The 11139-nt window shown below is 37.7% G+C and overlaps 1 protein-coding gene across 1 annotated transcript; it reads right to left on the bottom strand.

The window, feature by feature from the left end:
- Nucleotides 1-1388: 1388 nt before the first annotated feature.
- Nucleotides 1389-6292, bottom strand: LOC133798951 (uncharacterized). The gene is made up of 8 exons (XM_062237267.1): nucleotides 6128-6292; nucleotides 4851-4950; nucleotides 4431-4484; nucleotides 4250-4341; nucleotides 4061-4174; nucleotides 2057-2124; nucleotides 1862-1973; nucleotides 1389-1771 (listed from the first exon to the last, which is right to left on the bottom strand). Exons 1-8 carry the CDS (start codon nucleotides 6179-6181, stop codon nucleotides 1676-1678), a joined length of 690 nt encoding a protein of 229 aa, XP_062093251.1. The 5' UTR covers nucleotides 6182-6292; the 3' UTR covers nucleotides 1389-1675.
- Nucleotides 6293-11139: the final 4847 nt, after the last annotated feature.

The following is an 11139-nucleotide window of genomic DNA, read 5'->3' as shown; positions in this document are numbered from 1 at the left end:
GAAACCAAAAATGATAACACAATAAGTAAAAGAAACAATGGTGATGGCGAAGCTTGAGGGCGATGATTGGGTCGATAAACTCGTCAGGTTCGCTCTATATGAGTGATTGGTTTCAGTATTCGATATCCTCTGACCTGAGGACTCCTTTTTATTTTCCTTATAAAGCCCTCTTAGGTGTCGTTCATCCTGACTCGCTCCCAGGTCTCGCCAGCTGGATAACGTCTATCTTGACTCATTCATCTTGACTTTTTCTTCTTTGACCTGTTTGGCTAACTGGGTATATTTAGGCTCGGGTGCAGGTAAGTTATTTGTTTTGATCCGTTATGTGAATGTGGGCTTATTTTAAGACTTGGGCTTGGTTAGCACGTCTGACTACATTGTGCCTTAAGTGCTCTAGCAACACAGACTTTGTGTTACTTTGGCTAGATTGACTCGTTTGTTTATCTTGTTGGGATTGATATGCGTACAAAAATAGTGCTTAGATTTTTACCATCATACATATGACATTAAATTAATGTTGTATACTGTGATTGATGTAATTTAATATTAGGTCTCACAAAGTTTAATTTTAAATAAATTTTGTGGACATGATATTAAATTGTAATTCTCTACATCAGAGGGTGTTGGGCACATGGTGTCATATCAATTATCTAAATAAGAAAAGATGGGTGGAAGTAAAAGTAGGACAGAAAAATTTAGTAGAAACTATTTTCATTTCTTATGTATAGTACATAGATATAGGTAGTAAAATAAATATGATTCTATGAACTTCAAGGTTTAATTTTGAATATAAAAGATACTTGTGTAGTCTAGCCATTCTTATCAGCTCTTTGGATTCTCAAGTACAAACGAGGAAAGAACCAAATTCTTCGAGCAAAACAATGGTGAGGCTGAACTCTTTGGATTCTCAAGACATGTATTTTACTTTTCCTTTCTTTTTTCTAACATTATATACTTCGCTTAAATTAGACAAAAGATCAACATTTTTCATTACTATTTTATTTACTAGATGAGGAACCAAATTCCCAACTGCAATATTGATTATTTTTTTTATATAAATATTAGTGAAAGATGAAAAGCTAAAACCATTACGAAAGGGGAAAAAGGAGTATAAAAGAATAAAGGGAAGAGAAAAAGATAGAACACAAGCCATATTATAATACATGAACGATAATTGTTCTCATATTAGATGTGGTCTTTCATGAAATTAATAAGCATGTAAAACGAATGTTCTATTCCATTGTGTGCTAAAACTTTCAAGGAAAAATATATATACATATATATATATATGTAAATATTTTCCCCAGTCTGGTTTTAAAGTAAAAGGAGAAAAGAAAAGTTTAATATAAACATGGAGAACTTGAAATTATCCCAAAAATACTTGGAAATAAAAAATTTGGAAAGATGAATTTATATAAAATCAAGAAAATGTTCACTTTCACTTTTTTCCAATGTACTTTCACATATAGTTTCTTTCCAGAGCAAAATACATAATCCAAACAAAACTTTGTGGCCTTTGGTATCCGATTGCTTGGATTTAACCATTAGGAAAACGATACAGAGATCTGCAAGACTCCTCATAGATCCATTTATTTCCACATCATCAAAAAGTCGAGAAAATGCATTTATCTAGACCATGAAGAAACCATGGGATGGTGAAATAAGGAAAAAAAAATCAACGATAGAGGCTTTCAGATCGGAGGTTCTCCGCAATCTCAGTTTCCCAACGGTCTCCATTCTCAAGAAGCTTTTCTTTGTCATACAGAAGCTCCTGAAATAAGAGATAAGTAAATGATTGTTGTTGCTTATTGTAAACATGAATGAATATATTGTTCGTGAACCGTTAAGGACACTACTTTACCTCATGAGTCTCAGTTGCAAATTCAAAATTGGGTCCTTCAACGATGGCATCAACAGGGCATGCCTCTTGACAGAAACCACAATAGATGCACTTTGTCATGTCAATGTCATACCTGAAAATCTACACCAATGAGAGAGAGAGAGAGAGTAAATTCTAGTCAATGGTTGAAACCGCATATGAGGGTAAATTCTTCACCTTGTTGTCCTACGGCTACCATCTTCTCGTTCCTCAGCCTCGATTGTGATTGCTTGTGCCGGACATATCTAATACACAACAGGTTATGAATAAAACTGGTCAATTAAGTTGAAGAGCCTCACCTGAATGAAGCGAGAATACTACTCTTTTCAATTTGCAAATATACAGCTATTCAAGTTCAGGCTCCAAAAAGAAAAATATATGTTTTGTCAAACAAGACTAAGAAAAGTAAAATACAAACTCCATTAACAAACACAGCCCGGTAATAAGTTTTGGGATAATAAGGAATATCAATTTTAAGCAAATCGTACTAGCACAAACAAACTAAATGTAATTATTACCCTAGATGTCAAAAGATTTCATTTTTTTCTTATTTGGATTCAAACAAAAGAAAAGGAAATCTTTATTTTTTATTTTTAGAAAAAAAAAAACTTCAATGTAGTACAATTTTATTAAAATTATAACAATTACATATATATTTATATATTCAAAAAGACAAAATTCTAAAAAAGTTATCTTATAAATATATCTTTCATTCTCTCACAAATTTTGTCCAAACAAATTCTGAGTAACCTTAACAAAAAGATCCTTTTTTTTATAAAAAAAAAGGACAACTAATTTATTAAAGTAAATAAAGAATAATTACAACCAATTGACAATAAGATCGACAAAGATGACATAAGTCTACAAAGTTCACTCGAGAGATTAAGATTCATGACAAGAAGAAAAAAAAATGTAATCAAATTAAGGAGTAAATCTATTAAATGATTACATGTCATAGGATACAAATATGTCCAAATTTAGGCAGTGACATCTGAAAAGCACATAAGAAAAATTTGAGAATTGGATATGGCAAGTTTAATTATAAAAATCTACATACTTCTTATCAATTAATGAGCCCCAGCATAGTCTGACTATACCATCAATTATTCATTGAATGCACAACTCTAGCAAATCGCTAAGTAGTTCCCCATGTGTAAACCAAGGACCTAATCACAGGTCCTAGCCTTTACGGGTTAGTTCTATGAAAAACTTCATATAATAAAACACAAACTGATGAGACCATTTGCAACTTTTCTTTATGATTTCTGTTGGAAAAACTTACATATGCAGAGAACAAAACAGCAAGTATATATATATATATAGATAGAGAGAGAGAGAGAGAGAGAGAGAGAGAGAGAGAAGAAAAGAACAAGTCAGCAGAATGGATTTTATCCCCAGAGTGAGTAATGCAGAAAATTGTATTCATTTAATTATAACATGCATAAAAATAGTTGACGAGACAATCATGTTCATAAGAGGCCAAACACATTTACACAAACTAATTTTCTAAACACACTTGATAAATAAAATCCACCTAGTGTGAAGTCATCAAGTTATAAAATATAAATTGTAATCAACTGAAATTTTTAACAGTCTAGAACTTAAGCTCAAAAGGGCATTTCTGTCGACCAATATGAATTAATTTGTGGATGTGTGTAAATACTCCATTCTGGCTAATCGATACAAAGTACAATGAGCCACGACTACCAAATTGGCTGAAATTCTTTCATTGTTTTCTTGTATTTATTTATACCTACCTAGCAACTATTTATAATAATTTCTTTAAAAAATAAACTAGCCCCAACCTAATACTACAATAATTGGAGACCGGGATATTATAATAATTGTTATGTAGATGTCTAGGAAGGACTTGAACCTCAAATTTTGTGGGAGCAAACCACATGTATGACCATTTGAGTTATTTTTTTGGGTACGTCTATTTATAATAATAATATTGGGGATTATTCAAAGATACTAAGGGAAAACTTACTACAGCCAATACCATCTCTGGAGGATATATCTTCAATAAACAACCAACTTTCAAATAATGATAAATTCTAAAAATCACCTAGTTTCGCATTCAAGTGAACTCTCAAGATTTAACAGAAAGTAAAATGTATCATTTACTTCTTTTGTAAATAAATATAAAATACTCATAACTTAAAAGGTTCCAACTCTTACAGCTTCACAGAGTTTGCATGCAATGCAACGCTCCTCTCCAGTTGGATATCGTCGTAGGGCATGCTCACCACGAAAACGAGGGCTCAAAGGGCCTTTCTCAAAAGGATAGTTGATCTGCATAATATATTGTAGGCTTACTATATAATTCACCCCACTATAAACTAGACAATGATAAAGAAATATACTTACAGTAACTTTTTTTTCAAAGAAGTATTTAAGCGTCAGTGACAGACCACGAACCATTTCAGTGAGAAATAGTGTGTTTATGCTTCGCTCAAAAACTGCAATTATTCGAAACAGATTAATACAGAATTAACAAAAGCAAAGTAATAAATATTTAAGGATAAGAAAGAAGAGTGTGGAAAATTACTAGAACTCCAATCCTTTGACATCTCCTTTGTAAGCTGCTCTCTTTCTACATCATCTGCATTTAAATCAAATAAAAGCAATACATAACTCATTGAATTTTAAACATTCAAAATCTAACTACGCAACTAATATGGCAATCCAAAATTAACAATTTTTCCATCAACTCCCCATGATCTCTCTCTTCTTCATTCCTCTATTTTTACCCACTCTAAGGGCGTTCATTATGCACCTAATCCAAGTTAAACGACAACAGTATTTTAATTGTTATGCACCTCATGCAATTACTCAAGTCACAAGATTAATACAACCAAATCTTTCTTTTTGAGTTATCTATGGCACACACAATTGATTGCCTCTCTCCTCCCTCCTCCATTATTCCTTATCCCTCCAAGAAGACAAGCTAAACAAAGCAAATTTTAACCTTTATTGGTGGAATAGGACTGTGTAAATTGCAGTCCAAAGTGATGCGAACCCTGAAGTCCAAAGTGATGCGAACCCTGAAGAGCTTGTGCTGGAACAGCCTAACAAAGCCAGGAAAACAAGATGCTTGTAAAATTTTAAAAAATCATGTAAAAAAAGAATAAAGCAGATAGCCAAATTTCTTAATTTATTATCGCCCTTTAAACACTCATATCCAAGTGACAAATGACAACAGAAAATACAACAAAAAGCATCAAAGTTAACAATATGAAATGGACAATGATCAACCATACTCAACTAATTTAGAAGTAAAGAGAATCAAAGTGACAGGTAAATAATCAACATCGTCATCCATCAATAATTGAACTACAACCTAGAGGTAGAAGCAAGTGTTCCGTGTGATTTATTTCACACTGGGTGTTCCCACATGCCCACAAGTCATTCCAACTCAACTACATAGCATCACTGCCATTTAAAATATCTTCTTTTGTTTCCACTCTTTTCAAATACAAAATAGAATAATAATAATAATAATAATAATAAAGAGATGGAGGATAAAAAAACAAAAACCTATGAACAACAACAGTTAAAAAAAATTCCACCAAAAAAAATAGTAAAACAAATTTATTTTATATTCATGTTAGTTTCAGTTTTTTATTCCCCTTAAACAACATTAAGAAACATTTCCGGTTTGCAGGTCCAAAACAATGGTGATGACAGTCCCTGTGTTTATTGCACCCAACTTCAAAACGTTAAATGGGTCAATAAACATAAACCGCACAAAATATAGATCTAATCTCTTGTTTTTCTTATTCTGATTATAATTCACTACAGTGCCGAATAAAGGACCAGAACCTTTTTAGTTTTCAAAATTGATAAAATGGCACCAATAATTCTCTACATATGCGCAAATAAATATATATATTGTAAAAACAAGCATAAGTAATTAGAAATGATAATAAAATTGAATGATTTGTATACTCCATCTTTGTTTCGTACTATTTTGGGATTTGGAAAAAAAAAAACCCTTTTTGAAGCTGATCGCTATGAATAAAACTGGATATCTCGTGTAGGGGATTACTGAGGGCGAATTCAATGCAAAATATATATTATTAAAAAGGCTAGAAATTTATTCAAAAGTTTTCTGTTCTATCAATGGCAGAAGATAATTAATAACTTGGGGCATTTAAAATTTCAGTTGACATTTTAAATTTTCCCATGAACCAAACGGAGCAAAATGAAAAAGCAAAGTGAAAGCAGTTGAGGAGAGATTCTTACAAGTTGACGAGCGCGAAGGGCGAGAAGAGATTTTCGAGCTAAGATGGCAGCCATGGCTGGTTCACTGGGAAGAAGAGGGAAGGGATTTGAGAGCTTTATAGTAGCAGTGAGACTCCAGAAGCTCTAACCCCAAATCGCCCCTATTCCAAGACTTAAAAAGAGTCGGTCCATGTCATTCTCAGTTTAATTATTTTTATTACAAGAGGTTTGTTTCAGGGGATTTTAATTTAGCATGTTTCTTTTATACTTTTTTTCACTTAGTATTTTGTCTTATTATTTGTGTTCTAACAAATTACTTTTTGAAATATAATAGTTAAAATAGAATCCTAAACTCAATTTTGATAAAGAAAAAATTGAATATAACAACACAGTTTTTAAGCAGAATGATTTTATTTTTATTCTGAATTGTTAGTTTGGTAAATTATTTGTGATTTTAATTGAGAAATTATTGAGTAAAATCAGTTTAGGGTTTTATTTTAACTATTTTACAAAACATAAGGTCTAAAAAAATAATTTTTCAAAACACAAGGTCCAAATAAGTAATGAGACAAAACACAGGGTCCAATATATTGGGTAATTCTTTGGTGGTACTCCTTTTATTTTCATTGTTATAATCCTTGTTTTAATATCCCGATGTACATTCTACTTATAGCATGTATTATATTAGTCTTTTAAAAATTCTAAATACTTTTTAGTAATGAAATGAAGGTTCGTATAGTTTGTTTGACACGTAAAAAAAAACACAATGCAATAAGAACCCTACTTTCGGCATTGTAAATTATTCAAAAAAAATTGAAAATTGGTAGGATGTCTATTATAATTACAATGTATAACATCATATAAAACAAAAAAAATATTAGTTTGGTCCCATGATTTTCTAAATTACCCAATTGAACCCCGCATTTTGTTATATGGTAATTCAAGCTTCATATTTTACAAAATGGATCAAAATAGTAGGGTTGTCAAATTTTGACACGACTTGAAAACGACACGAAATAAATGGATTTGGGTGACACATTTTGTTTATCCGAAAAACAGTCGCTGATGACGTGGCAATGATTTCTTACATATGGTTGACACATGGCGGAAGTGTTGTTCGACTATCGACCAGAGGCACATCGCTTCGTCGGGCTTAACTGTTAGATACGATCAGCCTGGTCGTATAATTTGATTTATTTCCTTTTAAGATTGTAATTCTGTAATAATTGCATTGAATATTTCCTCTTTATGACCTTGATATGTGGTTATTAAGAAAAGTAAAGGCTCATTGGCCCATGTAACCCTCGTTGAGCCTATAAATATGCATGAAATAGCTCAAGGAAGGGACTTTTTGATCTCTAAATCGATTTTCCTGAGTATTGAGAGAAAGAGAGCTATAGTGTAGTTATTCATCGTCTTATTGTAATTCCCTCAAGGCTTGTGAAACTCAAGAACCCTAGTTCTTTGATCATGGCTTTGAGATTCAATATTAATAAGAGCACTAAGTGGATGTAGGTCATTACCATTCATTGGGGCCGAAGAACTATAAATCCTTTGTGTTTTCTTCTTTTTCATTAGATTAAATTCTTAATTGTCGTTTTATCTTTTGTCGTATATTTGACTCCGTGTCGTTGGCCAAATCAAGGGTCAACATTCTGGTGCTTTCATTGAGAGTTTGACGAAAAACTGTAAGAAAATCTAATGGCAAAAACATCCAAGAAGACTGGACAGGTCGCTGAGGCTGCACCATCCCAACCTCCTCCCCCAAATATGGCTGAGAATGAACCACATTTGGAGTTTGACGAGGAGGAGTTAGATTCCGAAACACTGAGGGCAACACTGGGAGTGCTGCAGGATGAGTTGGCTAATCTGAGGGCCAATCAGGAGAATGTTGCGGAGACAATGGCGATGCAGCAGAAGGAAATTGAATGCGCAGTGCCAGGAGCTGAGTGAGCGGCAGGCGGACATGGACCGTCGGCAGAGGGACTCCATAGTCGCTCTTGAGGCACCCATCCAATTGGCTCGGAGTCAGGCTGTGCCAGCCTCCCAGGCAGATCAGCCACCGAATGTGCCACCTCAAAGAGGTCCCAATCCAAGCCCTCCGCTCCAGCCAACAAGCCCTCAAAGGCCAGAGCAGCCGCCTGTTGCTCAAGATGATGTCCCACCTAGAGATCTTGAGCAGCAGCCTCCATCCCAGGCTGGTCGAGGCAACCCCAGCGCCCGAGGCAGAATAGGGCTGGGCAGCTGCCCCGCAGCCCTAGACGCCCAGAGGATGAAGAGCCAAATCTACCGAGCAGGGGGCAGCGTCCTTCTGCCAACAGAAGGAACACCGAGTCAGGCTCTGCGGTCAGGGGCCCCCCACGGCATAACAATGCACGGGGACCCAACGACCAGTGCAGGCCTCCCCCTGACACTCGAGAAATGCCAGCCCGAGGAGGAAATAGCGTGAACAGTCGGTCATGTCGTAGTCAGCCACAATTTAGAGATGGGCATGACTATAATGAAGCTGATTCCGGCAAAGGAAACGTTGGTCGAAGAAATGAGGAGAAAGGTGGAGGCAGAAGCCCCCCACCAAAGGATAATAGGCCAACTAGCCAGAACGCTGGGGGGCAACCCAAGTAGCAAAACGTCTTTGATCGGCTAGGGGTTAGCGAGCAGAGACGTAGGGATGACAACTTACGAGACGTACTTAACGACTGCCGTGAGAGGCACGACGAGTACACTCCTCTGGTACCGGTTGCCCCAGTAGTCCCAGAAGCTATTCAGGCTCAGATTGATGCTCTTAACCAGGCGGTACAACAGCTGGTCGGGGGGCGAACGTCCCATATTGAGTACGATAGGAGGAGGGGCACTCCCTTTGTACAGAGGATCACTGCGGCTGAAACCCCCAGTAAGTTCAAGATGCCAACATTGCCGAACTTCGACGAGTATGAAAACCTAGTATCTCACGTTAATAAGTTTGAGATACAAATGGATATACAGAAAGTGTCGAAAGATGCCCGTTGCTGGATCTTCCTAGCGACACTGTCTGACACCACCCAGGAGTGGTTATTCAAGTTCCCTCTTGCTAGTATAGTATCTTGGGAAATGTTCGTGAAGGAATTTTACGGACAATTCTACGCGGGTTGCGTACACCCCACAGAGGCCAACCAGTTGATCGAGATACGCCAGAAGGAGGGAGAGCCCTTAAAAGAATATGTCCAACGCTTCATGCGAGCAGCAGCTGGAGCCAAGACAGTGAGGGATGAAGGTAAGATGATGGCTTTAATTGCTAGGGTTAGGCTCCATTCACCCCTCTGGAGTAGCCTTAGAAAGAATGGGGTAAGAAGTACCCACAAGTTTTTGGATCGGGCTAATAGATATATCAAGCTCGAAGACGCGATTGCCAATGAAGGGAAATCACCAACAAAAGACAAGGGGGTGAAAGAAGAGCCCGACAAAGCCGCCAATGGGTTAGGCAAGCCCAATGGCAATGGCAAGGGCAACGGGAATGGAAATGGTAGGAACGGTGGAAAGCGGGCGAGCAATGAACCCTCGGCTTCTGAAAATAAACGCCCTAAAGGCAGTCGATATGAGCCGAGATTCACCAACTACATGGCCCTTGTCGAAAGCCGAGCAGAAGTCTACCAAGCGACTAGCTCCAACGTGCCTTACAAACGACCCACACCTATAAGAAAATATATCTCCAAGAGAGATACGACAAAGTTCTGTCGTTTTCACAACGACTACAGACAGGACACCAACGAATGTAACCAGTTGAAAGACGAGATTGAGTTCCTGATCAGGCAGGGACATTTAAGAAGATATGTGCGAGCCGCAGAAGGGTCTTAGTGAGAGGCTCAAGGTGGCAACAAGCAGGCGCCTGCACGCCAACACTCGCCACCTCTACAGCCATCTCCTGTGGCAGGCACTTTACTCACCATCTGCGGAGGCCCACATCTTGCAGGAGACAGTGGGAAAGCAAGGGAACGATATGCTCGGACCCTACGCCACGACCAGGACATCGAGAAGATGAGTGTGGAGGATCGAGCACCAAAAAATGCTCGAATAGAGGAGGAATTGATAACCTTCTCTGAAGACGATGCCCAGCACGTGCGATTCCCACACTCCGATCCGCTGATCGTAGTCGTACAAATTGCCAACATGATAGTGCAGAGGGTGTTGGTCGACACAGGGAGTTCGGTCAACATCCTATACAAGTTTTCACTGGAAAGAATGAAGCTGTCCGTCAAGGACCTGGAGCCATGCAACCAAACCATCTATGGTTTTTCCAATGAAGGGCTCGCCCCAACAAGGTTGATTAGGCTTCCAGTTACAGCAAGTACTGCACCTGCTAATAGGACATTACTCACTACTTTCATAGTAGTTGATTGTCCTTCGGCATACAATGTTGTAATTGGGAGACCAATTCTGGTTGACCTACGGGCCGTCACTTCAATATGGCACCTTGCCATGAAATTCCCAACAGACACAGGGGTAGGATGCGTATTGGGAAATCAACGGGAAGCAAGGGAGTGCTACAACGCCTCGATCACCAAGGCAAAGAAGGGTGTATCGAGAGATGTTCCCGGAAATTTTTGCAAATGGCAATTGATGCTCAAACCCAGTCAGGTGATAATGTCACCAAATAGGGCATTGCCTAAAGCGAGGATAGAGTCTTGGATCCTCGCTTTGGGGATTTTGAGGAAGAAATAGGACCCATCGACGACCTTGAAGAGGTCCAACTCGATGAAGAAAATCCAACCAGGGTTGTGAAAGTCAGTAAAAACTTAGAGACAACAACAAAACAAGCACTGGTGGAGTTTTTAAGGAGGAGCAAGGAAGTCTTTGCCTAGTCGCATAAAGACATGGTTGGGATAGACCCTACAGTCATCAGCCATGTCCTGAACATCGACAAGAGTTTTTCACCAGTGCAGCAGAAAAGAAGGATGCTCGACAAAGATCGATCAAAGGCCTTAAAAGAAGAAGTCAAAAAGTTGAAGGAGAATGGGTTCATCAGGGTGGCGTTTTATCCATCGTGGGTCTCTAATCCC

The sequence above is a fragment of the Humulus lupulus genome, chromosome 1 (assembly GCF_963169125.1).
Source record: "Humulus lupulus chromosome 1, drHumLupu1.1, whole genome shotgun sequence".
Lineage (NCBI taxonomy): Eukaryota > Viridiplantae > Streptophyta > Magnoliopsida > Rosales > Cannabaceae > Humulus > Humulus lupulus.
The sequence above is the reverse complement of the archived record's forward strand: the minus strand, read 5'-3'. Positions and strand labels throughout refer to the sequence as shown.

Bases quoted from the DNA above. Each gene is read 5' to 3' on its own strand.
- LOC133798951 (XM_062237267.1), bottom strand. From the start codon at position 6,181: ATGGCTGCCATCTTAGCTCGAAAATCTCTTCTCGCCCTTCGCGCTCGT. The intron at 4,485-4,850 runs GTTAAAATTTGC...ATTTAAATGCAG, and splicing joins GTCCTATTCCACCAATAAAG to ATGATGTAGAAAGAGAGCAG. The intron at 4,342-4,430 runs GTAATTTTCCAC...GAATAATTGCAG, and splicing joins GTCAAAGGATTGGAGTTCTA to TTTTTGAGCGAAGCATAAAC.